We start from the raw sequence: 18751 nt of genomic DNA, 5'->3' as shown, positions 1-18751 counted from the left end.
AATGACATCACTTTGGACCCGATCAATGTTGACCAGAGAATTCCACATTCGAGCTGTGAACGCTCGATGCAGGTTTGTCTTCTAGGATTCGATGCAAATCCAAATTTTGTTCTCCACTTCAAAGCTCCACCTGTTTGATCTCCATGAGTGATCCTCCCTAAGATATACCATTTATTGGGTGCAAGTAAAAAGGTCAACTATTTATTCTATTCATTTTCCATAGGTAGCCATTGGAAGGTTGACTACGATGGGGTGAATTGTTTCCTCTATTTCGGCTAACATTAACACCTGAAGATATACCATTAATTTACAGAAAAACAAAAAACTACTGACACAAATGATGACACGCAGAATAACTTTGAGAAATAATGTGCGACAACAAGTAGGTCTATTTCAAATAGGATAATGTAAAATAAAAATAGATATGAAGAACAAGCATCACAAAACATTATACTTTGATATAAAGAGCACGCAAGCTCCTAATTCCAGCAAAAGAACAGGTTGCTCGCAGCATAAAAGGCATCGAATTCAGCACAAGATTTCTCGAAACTTGGCTCCACATCAACTACACGACTGGTCTCCACGACTTCTCAAATGGTAAAGATCCAAGTTCAACTCCTTCGGGCAAGATAATTGAAATGGTTCAGAGACTTGAACTACATGATGCTGTGAGAGCTCACTGCATATGGACACCTGAACTAAGAAGGGCCTAATCGAATACATCATCATCGTCATCGGGAAGGGGTTGGGCAGCAGCTGCAGCCAACTCTGCTTCATGCCTGAAAATCAAAGATAACACGGTTAGATAACCAATATCGAGAACCTTAACATGAAGTGACATGACCAGCTGACAGATACAGTGGGCCATTGAACACACAATGAACATTAGAATGCAACAATTTCACTTAATGAATTCAGATTCCAAAGTTTTCTCACTACATCTTTCGGCAATTAAGTACCAAATATAACTAGTTATCTTGCATGATATAATGACTTTTAAGCAACTAGGAATAAGAATTTGCAATTTTAAATTATAACTGACAAAATGTTTATACAAACCATCTGTTATTTAGACCTAGTGAAACATTTGACAATGCTTCAAGAAGTTATCTGATCTAATATACACAAAATACCGTGCGAGTCACCAATTCCGAGAGACATCTAAGATAAACACCAAAACTTCTTCGATGTCATAACTCAACCAGGAAAACATTTAGAATCATGGGGCCGAAGTTTGGAGCAAATAACTTTTGGAACCATAGAGAGAGTTTTCAAACTATTGATCAGGAAGTTAAGGTGCACTTACTGTTGCTGTGCAGCCAGATCAATCTGAACTTCTGGAGGCGCAAGAGCTGGAGATTCAACAAAGTGAAGATTTGGGTCCCTGCCAACAGAATTGTCATCAAGTTTACCTTGTATATATATATTCAGATATGATGCTTACACAATTTCTCATTACCCTGCAAGTTTTCTAGCAAGATAGAGGAAGGGCTTCTCGAAGTTATAATTGCTCTTTGCAGAAATCTCATAGTATTGGAGGTTCTTCTTCCTGTGGAATGTAACTTGCTTTGCTTTAACCTGCCTGTTCTTCACATCAACCTTGTTGCCACATAGAACAATTGGAATATTCTCACAGACCCTGCTTTGAGAACAAAATGGGTAATAAAACAGTTTGAAATGTGAACAAAACATGCGCTGATTCAGTCCCAAGTATTGTCAAACAACCTGCACAGGTCCCGGTGCCATGTTGGAACATTTTTATAAGTCAACCGGGCAGTCACATCGAACATGATAATGGCACATTGGCCGTGGATGCTGTGGACGAAAAAAGAAATCAAGTTAAAAACAAATAGCGTCACACAAACTTTACTGCCGTAGATCATCATGTGACTCTAAGCAGCAGCAGTTATAGAATTAAAAGCAAATTTGCTTAGCACACAAAAACAGTAATGGAAAATATGAACTTCGTTAAAGGAATGTCCTATTAAAACTTGTTATCACATCACAGGAAACTGAAAGTTCAGGCAAACAAGAACATTAAGGTCCCATGATCCAACAATTTATCATGGTGACAATTTACTAGTCAAACTCCAATGATATTGGATCATAACATGATCTACCTGTCATGTTAATCATAGACATACCAACATCTAACATGGACATGACAAATAATTTAAATGTGTGTGCTTCATGAGTTTACATCAACACCCAAAATGATTAAATATATATTATGTCAAGAAACAATGAATTCACTTTTTTTTAACTGGATAAATAGCTGCTCAAGAGTAACAAAGTCGGTTTCATAAGGCCACTTGATCACCCAAGTAGAGTTTAAATGATTGCCGACTTAAAAAAAAGCCTCTACCCATGCAAAAATGAACTTGTTATTCCGTGGACTCTTTTACGGAAAGCTACTTGTATGCCTAATTATTCTTTATTACCTCCACAAGTTTATCATACCTTTTCACCTGTCTCCAGAGTTCTCAATCAATGACCTATTTCTGCTAACTTAAAGTATTTCACAGGAAAAAAGTCCATCGAACTCGAAGGGAAATAAAAATAAAAATTTTCAAAAACAAGCTCATCTTCCACAGATAACAGGACTTTCGAACAGTCGGTGAGAAATCAGATATCGCATAAGAGAACTATATGTAAAAATTAAGCTTCTCGTTAAACAAGTAATGTCAAATCATCAACCTGAATTGTGTAAATGATATTAAAACACACTCACTTTTATTTAACGCCAAGAAGCCTCCACCATTCAATGTGGCAAACATCTAATTATGATAATCCCTAAGACCTCATTCATTTTGTTTACATATTAAAAGGTATCAATACCACACTAACAGCTTCAGCAAGAGCAATTAACTAGTACATCAATACTTAGAAACACCATGTGTTAGAAGTTAATTTAATTTTGCTTCAGAACCAAACTAGTGAAGCAGTTAATTAGCCGAAAACCAAAGAATACAACCAAATTCATTTACATTTATTTTTCCTAAGACCATGATCAAAATAAAAGCAGAGAGTTCAATACTTACTAGTATCCATCTCTGAGGCCACCAAATTTCTCTTGACCAGCCGTATCCCAGCAATAAAACCTTATCTTCCCACAGTTTGTAAAGAAATCCAACGGATGGACCTCGACACCAATTGTGGCTAAAAAAAAATCAAAATTCTGTATATTTGACAAGAGAAGGTAAAAGAAAAGATATGTCCAGACACAGTCACAGTACTTACGTTCATACTTCTTCTCGAATTCACCAGTAAGATGCCTCTTAACAAATGTAGTTTTCCCTAAATCATAGCATTAAGAAAGTAAATGATTAAATTGACAAGAACACCTGCAAAACTATTCATCTTTTTGAACTAAAAAAAGGTGCAATTCTTTGAGTTCCAACTGCACGTAAAGGAAGCTACTCGTTGTCAAGGAAGAAACATCATGCAATTCGACTAGCACAGGCAGAGGAAACAAAAGCATTACCGAGAAATACGGAAGAGTAAGACCGAAGAAAAAGGCTTTAGAATTAATATAGAATTTAATACAGATAATGTTGATCCGGTAATAGCAGTCTCCGCGAAACCTCAGAGGCACCAGGAATTTTATGCAAAAATAAATAAAAATATAATAAAATAACCAAGGAGACGAGAAAACCATTCCAAGGATCAAGGATCACAAGGCCAAACGAGAAAAGAGATAGGAGGACATCTCACCGGTCCCTCCATCACCGACGAGAACGAGCTTGAAGCTCGGGTAATCGACGGTCTGTTGATTCGGCAACGCCTGCAAACAATAGCGGCGATCAAAATAAGTAGAAAAGAAGAAATCAATAAAAAAAATCCCACACGTAAGAAGGAGGAGGCGAGAGAGCAGATGGAAAGTTCCTACCATTCGAACGATCGATCGATCGCTCTCGCGAGGGACAGACGAAGAGGGGCGAGTCCGAAGGAGGAAACGTCAAGATAGGGAGCGGCGCGTATATATAGTACACACAGACGCGAACCCTAAGTCTAGATGCTTTCATTTTTCCTGTCTCTGCTTCGTTTGAACGCGACATTCCTGGCCGTTGGATTCATTAACATCGCGTCCGCAAACGCCGTTGTGATCTATAATATCCGCTCAACGCTGCCGCTTCCAGTGGGCTGGGCTTTGTTGGGTTTGGGCATTCAAACATGCCTCTCCTTGGCCCAAACCATGACAACAATGCGTGGCTATTCTGCTTCGGACAGACCCGTCGTGCAGGAGTTCCGTTATTAGGGTTTGATCAACTTTGACCGGGTGACGAGATGTCACGACTTTTTAAATATTACATTATATAATCATCAAGGTTTCAAAACAAATAAGCTATCAGTTAGTCGATATTATATTACTTCATCTTAAGTTGTCAATTGATTATTTCGCATGAAAGTGGAAGTTATATATATATATATATATATTCTTGGAAGTGTTCCGTCGCTTCGAGGTGCTCCTCGAACACACTTAGATCTTACACAAGCGATCAACATCGGGAGAATGTCCCGACTCGACCATTCCAACACTTAAATCAATAGAGTAAGCGGATGTGGATTTATTATGGCTCAAAAAAGTTTAAATAGAGCTCACTTGCCCTGTCTTATTTTGAAGGCTACTATTATACCTAATTCATCGGTGGAGAGTGGCCAATCGCTAGTTCTCCCTTGAGCCATTAGCATACCTAATTTATGCTAATGGCTAGTGAACACATCTTTCTAACGGTTGCATTAGGGAAGAATGGTTGGGGGCGCACCATTTGTCAGGGCAAGAGCTACTAATTATAAATGTCCTATAAGTCAATCACATAAGTGATGACACGTGTGACATGATATGCATTCTTTTACTTATTATATTTTGACATTTTATCGCTTTATATTGCTTGTTGCATATATGCATATATATTGTGATGTTCATAAATCCGTGTAATGAGAATCGAATCGTGATAAAATTATGATAATGAGACTGATTCACCTTTAAACATAGACCATAAATAATTCTAATCATAAGTTACTTGAAAAGGACATCGAGATAACCGAACAGACTAGTGTGCCGTATACTCGTCCATATGATGGAAGCAACTGGTCTCATAATTGCTTGTGTGGGAACACTAGGGCTATAGTACAAGTGTACATTGGAGAATTAGTTTATTGATTGATCCGCTCACGAAATGTTGGATGGTTAATGATACCTCATTGTCAGATAATGATTTTGTTGTCCCAATGGTATACATGGTCCTTAGACTTGAGACATCAAGGAAGTTCTACATGAGTATTTCATTTTTTGATACCTAACTTGTAGGCTTGGAAGTTTCAAAACTAACGCAGTCGATCATTGGGAGTAACAACCAATCGTACGAGGACTATTGAGTATCGATAAAAGATCATCCACTCTCGATGTCATGGGAGAAATATGCCACGTATTCTTACTCAGATAAATCCCTGGTCAGGGTCATTCGGATTGAGAGAGCATGAGTTTTCCGAGAGAATCTGATTAGAGTGAGACTCAAGGAGAAACCGTATGAGTTTGATAGCACCATGTTTGATATACAGTCTCTGAGATATTAGACAGATAAAGAACTATAGATACATGATAACTGAAGACAAATAGGTCCAAAGGATTAGCTTCCCCAGTATCGTTTGGGGGCTGTGGCGTAATGACAATGTACGTCCGCAATCGATGATTCGAGTGAATTATTATGGAGATAATAATTCACTAAGCTAGAAGGAGTTCTGATAGGTATGACTTATGACCAACTCGATATTGGGTCTAAAGGGTCACACACATATGATAGGTGTTACGACGAGTAAAGGTTCAGATATAAGATATCCGTTGGAGCCCCTATCTTATTGGATTTCCAATAAACTCCTGAATTATTTGATCCCTATGGATAAAATCCAATAAGAGTCAATGAGAGATTATTGGATAGAGATACATTAATCTAAGAGACTTAGGTAGTTGAATAGAGATCCAATACCCAATAGGGTATGATCTATTAGGGTTAAATTGACAATGGACCTCTATAAATAGGAGAGGACTAAACACTCATACGCTAAAGGTTTCTTGGTTGCCACCTTATATTCTCCTCTTCTCTTCTCCTTTTTAGATAGCATGCGTAGAGATTTGGGCAACAATTGGAAGAGTATCGTTACAGCCCTATTGTGTGGATCATCTCTAGAGTGGAGAGCACTTAACCTCCTTTATCCCCTCCTACAGATCTACAAGGATATATGATCTTCCTAAGTAAAACATAATCTTTTATATATGTAGTTTTTGGTTCGATGGATTTTGCACATCATCTTTACACGATAATGAACATATCATTGGGAAATTTGGAGATTTTTGTTTTATGTTATTCCATTATGCATGTGATGTCTCCCTTAGATATCCTTATAAGAGCATGCTTGAAATGGATAAGGGATGTGGCTCAATGTCAAGTGCTTAGAGAGGAGAGCTCTATTAGAAAATTTGGGATGACATCACATAGGCAGTAAAAGAACAAAAAAATAAAATCCTAGAATTTCTATAAAAATAAAAAGTTTCATCGTCATGCGAAAGTTGGTTTGTAAAAACCCACGAAACTGAAAAAACTATATGTAAGAGAATTACCTAAGGAGATCATATATCCCTAAAAACCTACAGATTTGTGGGAGAGGATGAAGGAGGTCAACTGTCCTCCGCTCTAGTGGTGATCCTCATGGTAGGGGCTATGAATATGCTCATCAAATTATTGCCCAAAACTCTTTCCTGCGCACACCATGCAATCAAGAAGGGGCTACCCCCTTGGCTATCCATACACCCCACGTAGGGGCTACAGTACGAGGAGGAGAGGGAGAGAGGAGAATAGGAAGAGGTAACAAAAAAGAACCTCTAGTCTATGGGTCTTTGGTTTCCTCATATTTATAAATGCTTCATATAAACTTAACTTTAATAGATCTTGTGGATCTCCATCCAATTACCAAAATCTCTTAGATTAGCAGGTCTCTACCCAATAATCTCTTATTAGTTATTATTGGATCTCATCTAATAATTTATGAGCTTATTAGACATCAAATAAGATAGGTACTCCAGCGAATATCTTATATTTGAATCTCTATTCGTTGCGATGCCCACCATATGCGTGTGACCCTCCAGGCATAACGCCTACATCTTATCAGAACTTCTTCTAGCTCAGTGAATTATTATCTCCATAATAATTCACTCGACTCATCGATTGTGAATGTATTGGGCCACTATGTCGTAGTTCCTAAATGATACAAAGTAATCCAATCCTTTGGACCTAAATATCCTCTATTACCATATACATATAGTCCCATATCCATCTAATTTCTCAAACACTATATACGGTGGTGTCAGGTTCATACAGTTTCTACACAAGTCTCACTCTAATCGGATTCTCCTAGAAAACTCTTTCTTTCTAAATCTGAATGACCATGACCAAAGATTTGTCTAAGTAATAACACATAAAATATTTCTCTTATAACACTAAGAGCAGATGATCCTCTATCGACACTCAATAGCCCTCGTAAGGTTGGCTACCACTCCCGATGACCGATTATGCTAGATTTGAAACCTCAATACTTATAAGTCTGGTATCAAAGAGTGGAGTACTCATACAAGACATCCTTAGTGTCTCAAGTCTAATGACTAAATACACCACTTGGATGATGAAATCACTATCTGGTAATAAGGCATCATCAACCATCCAACATTCTATGTGCGGATCAATCAGTGAACTCATTCTCCAATGAGCACTCATATTATATCTCTAGTGTCCCTACATGAGCAGCTATAATACCAGTTGCATCCATTATATGGACGGGTATACATCACACTAATATATTTGGTTATCTCGATGCCCCTCTCGAGTAACCTATGATTGGAATTATTTAGGATTTGTGTTTAAAGTTAAATCAATCTTATTATTGTGATCTCATCATGATTCGATTCTCAATGCATAGATCTATAGACATCACAATATGTTCATGTAATAGACAATATAAAATGATAAAAATACTAAATAATAATAAAAAAAAGATTACGTGTCATCACTCACGTGATTGGTTTGTAGGGCACTTATTACTAGTAAGTTGGGACATATCGTCTTAGATTAATGCTCATTGCAATTAAGCATACGAGCCCTTCCAAAATCATGATCGAGGGCAACGAGAAGTTGGTAAACCAGTGACGCGATCGAGGGGGAAGCCGAGAGGATGAGCTTGGCTATAGTATATCAATGGTCGACTCATGTGATTTCCCTAGAAATCGTGCTCCGATTAGTGGCCATGTGAGGGGGCGATACGGGCACGTGCATGTCAATTCCAATTAGCGACCCGCGATTGGTTGAGTCATCAAATGTGTGCATGTAGGTCTTCCCATAGTTGTGATTGAGATGGCTTCCTAAGCCCCAATAGTGGGGTGAGTTGGCAACACTATTATTTTGTATGTATATTTAATATATTTTTATTTGATTTTAATTTCAAATATTAAAGTTATTTTCTTAATAGTGCATAATCATAATTTTAATGCTTATATTTATAAGTTATTCTTAATATTTACTACTTTTTATTTTAAGATTAAAGTCAAGTTGTTAATGTTAGTATTTACTCACTTTAGATATATAACTAAATCGAAACATCATAATTTTGCTTACTTATGGGCTTGGTCCAGACCGAACATACACTAGAATTGGATAATATTGCATAAGAGACATGATATAATGATAATTTTATTTTATAATATGCCTTCTGGATATATTATACACATGTAAATTTTTTTGGACTCGATCTAACGAGATATTGATATATTAACTTCATTGAATATAAATTACTAGCCTAAAATAGGTAAGCATGAGTTAACAATAGTAAATCCATCCCACAATATTAACCTTTATTAACTTCTACGTGCGACTAGCATGTAAATCAAAAAAATAAAATTAAAAGGATCACGAGGTAAAATTATAAGGCACAAAGTTGTTAAAAATGATAATTGAGGAAAGTATTTTATAGATTCTTCAAGCCAATAGATATAGATGGTAAAGAATCATAGTATAGAAAAGGCTTCATCGTGAGGAATCGAAACCCAAAACTAAGTTTGATTATGCTATAAATATCATGGGGGAGTAAGATGTAAAAAAACATTTTAAATATTTTGGATTCTAGCATGAAAAGAACTATGTTATGAAAGAAGAGAAATATAAAAATTAGAGTTCGATTATTCTATAAAACCTCATGTATATTTAAGTTTTGACGAGGAAGCAAAACATAAGAAAATACTTTAAATGTTTTTGGGTTTATTTTTAGTGCATCGAGAATGGATGAGAGAAAAGATAAGATAAATTCTTTAGAATTTATGCAAATTATTATATAAGTGAATTTACACATAGAATTGATTTCATATAGTGAAATTGTTTAGTTTTATTTATATCCAAACATATTAATTTCATATTAACTTTTTAGTTTGTTCCTCCCTTATTTATCGATATGTGAGAAATTTTTTTTTCATTTATTTTTGAAGGTTCCTCTCCTCCCACAAAAATTAAGCAATTTAGATGAAAACGAGTCATATTGTAAAATCATTCCATAACATAACATGAAAGATCATGATAAATTTAAACTCGAAAGAATATGAGGAAACCTATCGAGACACAAATCGAAAGTAATTCCTACGAAGAAAAATATAAAGATAAACTAGATATTAGTTGGTGATCAATCCAGACATGAGAGAAGACATCAAAGCATGCTCGCTGACATATGACATAAATATTAATCGTTGGATCGAAGATTAATCGATAAGTATTAGAGTTCCTCCAAACTAGATAATAAATAAACAAATAAAATAGAGATATAGATATGCAAGATTAAAGATTAGTCTCACATTACACGACCTACAAATGGTATCTAATCCTCAAATAAGGTAGCATGATCCTTTCTTTTTGTCGCCTACTTAAATTTGTTTCACATATATCATGTAACCTTTTGATGTGTGCATGAATGAACCAAGGGAGATTGACCACTAAACCAAATCTAAAATCGTTAATCGAAGCCAAAGGTTAGGGTTCAATCACTCTAAATCATCATCCAAAGGTTAGGGTTCAATATTCTGATGTATACATTCATCAGCCTTCACGTTGGTGCAACCTATGCTCACTGCGCACGTAGATAATATCATCATGTTGCAGCGTAACATAATGGATGATGCCATCAAAGTTCATTTAAGATACAGAATCTCTCACTTATTATATCTCGTATTTTAGATTCTCTGTGAAGTTAATCGCATACCATTTAGGATTACACGCCTTTTTCTTTTTTTCTTCTATTCACTTCACAGGGAACTCATGTAGAAGCAATAAGCTCTATATATATATATATATAATTCCACATAATAATATTTAGAATATTAATATAAACACAGCTTATGCAGAACTAGGAAACTAATCATGTGTCATTTATAGCCAAAAAAAACAAATGCCACGCCTAATGATGATTAGGAAAGTAAGTAAAACACGAACCAAAGAAAACGAACGATCGGTTATGACAACTACCAAAAATTTCCCTATTCGTTCGTCGATGTAAGGGTTGATTGGATTGGTGTTCTTTTTGTGAGTGTTCGACGTTGCTTGTGATCCAACGATCACACTCACCGTATCGTTACTATTATTATTTGGTTTCTGTGGCGGATGGATTGCACTCGTGATGTATGTTTGAGAAGGAGAGACGTGAGAGGAACGGTGACAGAAAGTAATTGATGTTGGGACGCAAAGTAGGGCGGCCGCTATAAATAACGAAGCGAGACAGCCTTCCATACGCGGCATATCCCGGGGTGGAGGAAATCTTGGGAGAAGAACAGGGGCCTCCTCTTCCTTCGCTTGTCTTCCTTTCCTTCCCTTCCCTTCCCTCGCACCGCGGGCGGAGCTCGTGAGAGATGGAGATTGCTTCTATTGTTGTCAAGGAGAAAGAAAGAGAGAGAGAGAGAAAGGGGAGCCGAGAAGAGCGTGAGTTATAGAGAGAACCGTGAGGAAAGAGGGACGGAGGTGGGAACAACGAGAACGTCCCTTAGTAACACTAACGTCAGGGAGGCGAAAGGCAGGGGGGGGGAGCGTTCAAAATGCCGGTGCCCATCATGTGCGGCCACCAGACGGAGAGGGATCTCTCGAGGGACGGCAGCCATTACAGCCTGTCCAGCGGAATCCTTCCCTCCCTCGGCGCCCGGAGCAATCGCAGGGTCAAGCTTCGCTCCTCCATCGTCTCCCCTTACGATCGAAGATACAGGTGCTGCACTCCCTCCTTTTTGGTTCAGTAGGCCGTACTTCCGGAAATCATTCTTCCTTTTTCTTGCCTTTGCATCTTTCTCTCTCGTAACACGAGTGAGAAAGAACAGAGAGATGCTCGCTTTGTATGTGATCGACGAAACATCAACGGCGTTAGAATCTTCTTTCATGCAGAACCTGGGAGACATTCTTGATCGTACTGGTCATCTACTCGGCTTGGGTGTCTCCGTTCGAGTTCGGATTCCTCGACAACTCAAAGGGATCTCTGGCGCTGGCGGATAACATCGTCAACGCGTTCTTCGCCGTCGACATCGTTCTGACCTTCTTCGTGGCCTACCTCAATAGAACGACTTACCTGCTCGTCGACGATCATAAGAAAATAGCAGTGCGGTACTTGACCACCTGGTTTATCCTCGATGTCGCCTCCACGATCCCTTCGGAGATCGCTCTCAGAATTCTGCCTTCCAGTCTCCGATCTTATGGATTCTTCAACATGCTTCGGCTTTGGCGTCTCCGAAGAGTCAGTGCACTATTCGCTCGGTATGACGGCGTGTTCCTGTTTTCGTTGTCGACTTCGCCTCTCATCAAATTGCACAGCTGAGTAGCATATTGATGTATCAGGCTGGAGAAAGATAGGAGCTTCAATTACTTCTGGGTTCGGTGCGCAAAGCTCATATGCGTAAGTACTCTCTTTTACCAGAGGGACGGTGCTTTCCCACTCCATTCATGATGTGTGGGATTCCACCGACAAATTGACCTGTTAATTACCTCGTAGGTGACACTATTTGCCGTTCACTGTGCTGGTTGCTTCTATTATCTGCTCGCCGCAAGGTATCATGATCCCAGCGGAACCTGGATCGGGGCTTCCATGGCCGACTTCCTCGAGCGAAGCTTGTGGGACCGATATGTGACTTCCATGTACTGGTCGATCACCACCCTCACGACCGTCGGCTACGGAGACCTGCACGCCGAAAACACACGGGAGATGGTCTTTGCCACCATTTACATGCTCTTTAACCTCGGATTGACGGCCTACCTGATCGGAAATATGACTAATTTGGTTGTTCATGGCACCAGCAGAACTCGAAGATACGTAAGTTGTATGAGAAAGAATGTCGAATCTGCAGTTTGATGTTTGATCGTGCGGTATCGTTAAGGATGCCTGTTGGGGTCATTGCAGAGGGACACGATTCAAGCGGCCACAGGGTTTGCACAAAGAAACCAGATCCCAGAACGGCTGCAAGAACAAATGATCTCCCATCTCAGTTTGAAGTTTCGGACTGACTCAGAAGGGCTTCAACAGCAAGAGATTCTGGATTCTCTTCCCAAAGCCATCCGATCCAGCATTTCTCACTATCTGTTTTACTCCCTCGTTCAACAGGTGTACTTGTTCCGAGGAGTTTCTCATGATCTGCTGTTTCAGCTGGTGATGCATCCATCAAGTGAATCCATTCTACTACTGCTACCACTACGTATCTTTTGCTCTCACCTTATCATCTTCTCTCCGAAATTACTTGAAGGTCTCTGAGATGAAAGGCGAATACTTTCCCCCAAGGGAGGATGTGATCTTGCAGAACGAAGCACCTACAGACTTTTACATACTAGTGACCGGCAGCGCGGTAGATGGAATCAAATCTCTCTTCTGCATGTATATATATGTATATATATATTTCATACATCTATCAGTCGCCTAAACGCTGACTCATCGGGTTTGCAGGAGCTAATCGATCACAGGAGCGGAAGTGAAGAGGCAAGTTGCTTGCTCAACGATTGTGGATAGGATCGTCGGGTGTTTCATGAAACGCAGCATTGACTTCCTTCTCCTTTTGCAGATTGTTCGGGTGGCGAAGAAAGGCGATCTCGTGGGAGAGATCGGAATTCTCTGTTACAGGCCGCAACTGTTCACGGTGCGAACAAGATCGCTGTGCCAGCTGCTGCGTCTGAACCGTACCGTATTCCTCAACCTCGTTCAGTCAAATGTCGGCGATGGAACCATCATCATCAATAACCTGCTTCAGGTGTATATATAATAATAATAATAATAGCACAATCAACTTATTCCAGTTACTTGGCGGATTTGTGTTGTGAGACTGAGTGACTTTTTGCGAGCGATTCTGATCCAGCTTTCTATGATGCAGTATCTGAAGGAGCAAATGGATGATCCTTTGATGGAAGGACTCCTGAGAGACATAGAGACCATGTTGACCCGGGGCCGATTGGAGTTGCCTCTTACTCTGTCTTTCGCCGTTGTCAGGGGAGACGACCTGTTGTTGCATCAGCTTCTGAGACGCGGTTTGGATCCGAGTGAGTCAGACAACAATGGACACACAGCACTGGTCTGACTTTTTCTTTCTGACACCCGTGTCATCTATCTTCGTGAGTAACCGAAGAAACGGAGTTTGACTTTGGTTTCTTTCTCTTTGGTGGCATTTAGCATATAGCAGCATCCAAGGGCAATGAGCACTGTGTTCGTCTCTTGCTAGATTTTGGGGCAGATCCCAACAGTCTAGGTATGCTCCAAATTTGTTCTTAGATCCACAGTTATTATTAGACCCATAAATTCTTGTGGTATAGTTTTAGGCCATATGCTTCTTCACCATTCTTGCTCATATGCGAAGCATACTCTGATGTGACACACAGATTCGGAGGGAAGCGTTCCATTATGGGAAGCTATACTGGGGAAGCACGAGCAGGTGGTGAAGCTGCTGATAGACAACGGTGCACACCTCTCCGCCGGCGACATGGGCCACTTCGCCTGCACGGCCGCCGCACAGAACAGCATAGAGCTGCTGGAGGACATCATCCGGCACGGGGGCGACGTCACGGCGGAGAAAAAGGACGGGAGCACCGCGCTCCACCGAGCCGTCTGCGAAGGGAACCCCCGACTGGCGGAGTTCCTGATCCAACATGGTGCCGACATGGACAAGCCCGACCACCACGGCTGGACTCCCAGGAGCCTGGCGGATCAGCAAGGGCACGACGAGATCAAAGCTCTCTTCGATGTTGTGAAAGCCGAGGAACCCAACTCCGGCTCACCTCTCCCCGCGCCGGTAAGGAGATTCAGCAGCGAGCCCATCATGCCGCCGGCGGTAGGCGACGATATTGGACCGTCGTCGTCGTCGCCGTTCGGGGCACTGGAGAAGAGCGAGCGGGCGCGGCGGGAAAACTTCCACAACTCGCTGTTTGGGATCATATCGGCTGCCAGCTTCAGCAACAGGCAGAGCCACAGCGGCCTGCTGTCATCTGTTGCTGGTCCGCCGAGGCATATGTTCGGCGGCGGCGGCGGTCAACAACAACAGCGCACGAATCTCCAGCGGGTGACGATCAGCTGCCCCGAGAGAGGCGACACCACCGCCAAGCTTGTGCTGCTGCCGGACTCGCTGCATGAGCTGCTCGACATCGGGTCGAAGAAGTTTGGCTTCTTAGCGAGCAAAGCGTTCACCAAGGACGGGGCGGTGATCGACGACGTGAAGCTGATAAGAGACGGAGATCATATCGTCCTCGCCGGGGATGATAGCGACGGAATCAGCGCCCATGGTTCAGAGAGATTGTCTCAGTCGACGTAAACAAGAAGACGAAGGCGGAGATTTATGGGATCTCACTTCTTTCGCTTGGGTAGGAAAGAGAGAAATCGAACGCCAAGGCCAAATCATTAGTCATATGAATTTACATATTTGTCCCTCCATATAAATTCTTGTAAATTTATCCATTAGCCATATTAGTTTAACGGCAATCAATCAACCATTTGAATGTTGAATCTAGAGACCGTAATTTAGCTTCAGAGTTTCAATTAAGTTGATAATATCTATATCATATAAGATATAAAATTAGAAGAAGTCCGATTAAGGTTGTTAATATTTGAGGTTGTCATGCCCATGTTAAAATATACAACTCTGATAAATTAGAATCGAGTGATACTAGTTCGTGGGATACCACAAGAAAACTTGTGGATATTATTTTTATCATGCTAAGGACTAAAAAGTCTTTGTAGCTAAGAAACAAATTATTTGATTGATGCCAAAATCAAGATATAGATTGATTGATACTAAAATCAACCTAGTCCTAATCAAGATACAGTTTGATTGACGCTAAAATCAAATCAATTTGTTTGTTTCACTCTTGCTTTTACATAAACCTTTTGTTTTATATTCTTTCTCGTAATTCTCAATCCAATGCGCTTCGAACCTTTTCGTTGAAAGGACTCTTTCAACATTGATGTAAAAGAGAAGGAAAAAATGTTGGGCTGACAACCTAGCTTTAGCCCTTGGCTTTAATTACCAACGGTCTACTTTAATATTAATATTTTCTTATTTAATCTAAAATTCTAACCCTTTTAACGAAAGGGTCAGGGAAAGAAAAATAAGAGAAAAGCAGTAGTAATAAGAAAGAGCAGAAAAATAAGAAAACGAAAGAGAAGAAGACAAGGACAACACAGAGAGACTATTCTTAATTATCCATATAGTATCATCATCATATGTTAGATCATATCTATAATAGATTTTTGCTATGATTACTTGAGGGGATTTTGGATATTGTGGTGATGTAATCCTTGTGTACTAGTTGTGATTATTGCTTGTGCTTTTGGGCAAGAGACTTTGAGATTTGTACATTCATTATTTTTATAGTGGATTTTATCTGGCTTGTCTTATAGTTTTTTTCCTTCACATTATAAAGATTTTTCATGTAAATCTTGGTGTTGTATTTGATTATAATTTTCATTTAATTCCGTTGTGTATTATGGCCTGCTTATATTTATTAATATATAAAATTCGTTCCTCTTTATATGAGAGCAAGGTTTTTGTGATTTAATTTTTGTATTAGAACATTGAGATCGGTAGTGTTTCTCGTATGATTAGCTTGAATGGAAATAATTGGATGATATGAAAACTAAGAATGAAAGATCTCTTGTATTACAAAGATTTGTATAGACCGTTGCAAGGAGATAGTGCAAAATCCACAACTATGACAAATGATGAGTGGAAGAGGTTTCACCATGTTTCTACTAAAAGTTCTGTATACTCTATTTGGAAAAAGTTGGAAAGTCTCTATAAAAGAAAAACATATGGCAACAAAACTTTCTCGATTAGAAAACATGTGAACCTAAAATATAAAGAGGATGCTTCTATTGTTGAGTATTTAAATAAAATATAAATTATTATTAACCAGTTATCCTTTATGAAAATGTCTCTTGATTGTGAGTTGTATGCATTGTTACTTCTCAATTCATTGCCAGAAAGTTAGAAGGCACCGGTGGTTTCTCTCGATAATTTTGTGCCAGATGATGTTATCATTCTGAGTCAAGTAACAAGTAGTTTGTTGAGTGAGGAGTTGATAAGAAAGAATTCAACAATGATATAAAAAGTTTGATTCATTTATAACTGAAAATGGATACAAAAGAACGACTTCAGATCATTGTGTGTGTATCAAATGGTTTGGTGAAAATTTTATTATTCTCTTACTTTATGTTAAGGATATGTTTATCCTTGGGAAAGATATATTAAAAATTGACAAGTTGAAGAAAAAACTAAGTGAATCATTTACAATGAAAAACATGGAGCCAGCAAAGCAAATACTAGGCATGTGGATTTTTCGTAATAGGAAAAATAAAAATATTTTATTGTCACAAGAGAAATATATCGATAAGGTATTTGAAAGGTTCAGTATAAGAAATATAAAGCCAATTGGTTCTCCTTTTACAAGTCACTTCAAGTTGTGCTTAGAATAAAATTCATCAAGTAATGAGAGAAAGAGAAAATACAAAAGGTTCTATATGCTTGAATAGTTAGATGTTTAATGTATGCAATGATATTTACAAGATCGGACATAACATATGAAGTAGGTGTAACTAGCAGATTTCTTGCAAATCTTAGCAAAAAGCACCGAACAACAATGAAGTAAATATTTAGATATCTCAAAGGGAGCTCTAAAGCTTGTTTGAGTTTTAGAGGTAGACCACTTGTGTTGATAGGTTACACAGATGCAAATATATCAAGAGATATAGATACAAGGAAATCCACATCATGTTTTATACTTACCTTTGTAGGGGGAGCTATATCATAGCAATTCATATCACAAAAGTGTATTGCTCTCTCCATCATAGAGGCAAAATATATTGCTGCTACAGAGGTTTGCAAAAAAATATTATGGATGAAAAAATTCTTATAAGATTTTGGTTTAAAATAGAAAAACTATGTAGTGAATTGTGACAGCCAGAGCACCATTCATTTGTGTAAGAACCCAACTTTTCATTCCAAATCAAAGCATATAAATATCAGATATTACTGGATTCGAAATGTACTTGAAGAGAAACAGTTACAACTTCAAAAAATTCATGCAGATAATAATAGAGCAGACATGTTGACAAAGACCTTGCCAAAAAAAAGGCAGGAGATATGCGGACAGTTGATTGACATAGTTTCACGTTAAGAAGTAATGAAACAGCCTCCCTTATAGGCTAAATGGGGAGGTTGTTGGGTTGATAGCCCGTGAGTTCAACCCATAGTGGCCTTTAATTACCCATAGCCCACTTTATCGTTAACCCTTTCTCATTTAATTTAAAATCCTAACCCTTTTTAACTAAGTGTTGTGGTGGCCAGGGAAAGAAAAAAGGGGGCAGCGGTGGTTGTGAGAAAGAAGTAGTAGGAAAGAGCAGAAAAACAAGAGAAGGAAATGGAAGAGACAAGGATAACATAGAGAAACTATTTTTAATTATTCAAACAATATCCTCATCTCAGGTTAATCAAATCTATAATAGATTCTTACTGTGATTACTTGAGTGATTTTGGATATTATATATAGTGATGTAATCCTTATATCCAGTTATTTTCTTATGATTGTTGTTTGGGTTTTAAGAAAGAGACTTTAAGATTTATATATTTATTATTTTTATAATAATTTTTTTCTAACTTATCTTGTAGATTTATAGAAATTTTTCACGTAAATCTTCATGTTTTATTTGATTTTAATTTCTATTTAATTCCACTCCGTGTTACGATTGTTTGTATGTATTCATATACAAAATTCGTTCCTTTTATATCATGTAAATAAAAAAAGCAACGAGACATAAAGAATCAAAAATTTTAACATTTATTAGATTAGAGGGATTAATATGTACACACAAATATTAGACAATTACTGAGTTGGCGGTAATGACAAGAGGCAGCCACCGCTGCCACCGAGGCATTTGTGTTGCATGACGTTACGTTACAAACAGGATACTGCATACTCCTCCATGATTGCCGCCTCCCTCAAACTTTCTGATTTGATCGGACGGTAGAGATGCAGTGGAGCTGATCCATAATGGTCCTTGAGACCTGGAACGAGCGGAAGCGTTGGCCCAGTGCCGGTGGGTTAGGCTCCTCTACGCGGTGCCTCAACTCACAGCCCACAGGGGTCGAGCCGAGCGATCCGTGGCCGTGATGGGCCATTGATTACCCATGAAACGCGTGATCGATCCTCGAGATAATTAAATC

The 18751-nt window shown here is 38.8% G+C and overlaps 2 protein-coding genes across 2 annotated transcripts; one reads left to right on the top strand and one right to left on the bottom strand.

The window, feature by feature from the left end:
* Window positions 1-329: 329 nt before the first annotated feature.
* LOC135673433 (GTP-binding nuclear protein Ran1B-like) lies at window positions 330-3979 on the bottom strand. Its single transcript, XM_065182408.1, has 8 exons — window positions 3890-3979; window positions 3715-3784; window positions 3241-3297; window positions 3042-3159; window positions 1726-1815; window positions 1460-1639; window positions 1307-1384; window positions 330-779 (listed from the first exon to the last, which is right to left on the bottom strand). The coding sequence occupies exons 1-8, from the start codon at window positions 3890-3892 to the stop codon at window positions 710-712; spliced, it is 666 nt and encodes a 221-aa protein (XP_065038480.1). The 5' UTR covers window positions 3893-3979; the 3' UTR covers window positions 330-709.
* A 7004-nt stretch (window positions 3980-10983) lies between these two features.
* On the top strand, window positions 10984-15036 carry LOC135673431 (potassium channel AKT1-like). Its single transcript, XM_065182405.1, has 11 exons — window positions 10984-11280; window positions 11454-11819; window positions 11901-11958; window positions 12055-12372; window positions 12460-12705; window positions 12800-12898; window positions 12997-13029; window positions 13112-13297; window positions 13418-13615; window positions 13714-13789; window positions 13920-15036. Exons 1-11 carry the CDS (start codon window positions 11117-11119, stop codon window positions 14843-14845), a joined length of 2670 nt encoding a protein of 889 aa, XP_065038477.1. The 5' UTR covers window positions 10984-11116; the 3' UTR covers window positions 14846-15036.
* Window positions 15037-18751: the final 3715 nt, after the last annotated feature.

Source organism: Musa acuminata, chromosome BXJ1-5 (assembly GCF_036884655.1).
Source record: "Musa acuminata AAA Group cultivar baxijiao chromosome BXJ1-5, Cavendish_Baxijiao_AAA, whole genome shotgun sequence".
NCBI lineage: Eukaryota > Viridiplantae > Streptophyta > Magnoliopsida > Zingiberales > Musaceae > Musa > Musa acuminata.
Note: the sequence above shows the minus strand (reverse complement) of the source record. Positions and strands in the feature narration are given on the sequence as shown.

Bases quoted from the DNA above. Each gene is read 5' to 3' on its own strand.
- LOC135673433 (XM_065182408.1), bottom strand. The intron at 3,298-3,714 runs GTGAGATGTCCT...GCTATGATTTAG, and splicing joins CGTCGGTGATGGAGGGACCG to GGAAAACTACATTTGTTAAG. The intron at 780-1,306 runs GTAAGTGCACCT...TTTGATTTTCAG, and splicing joins GATCTGGCTGCACAGCAACA to GCATGAAGCAGAGTTGGCTG.
- LOC135673431 (XM_065182405.1), top strand. From the start codon at position 11,117: ATGCCGGTGCCCATCATGTGCGGCCACCAGACGGAGAGGGATCTCTCG. The intron at 13,298-13,417 runs GTGTATATATAA...TCTATGATGCAG, and splicing joins TCATCAATAACCTGCTTCAG to TATCTGAAGGAGCAAATGGA. The intron at 13,790-13,919 runs GTATGCTCCAAA...TGTGACACACAG, and splicing joins GGCAGATCCCAACAGTCTAG to ATTCGGAGGGAAGCGTTCCA.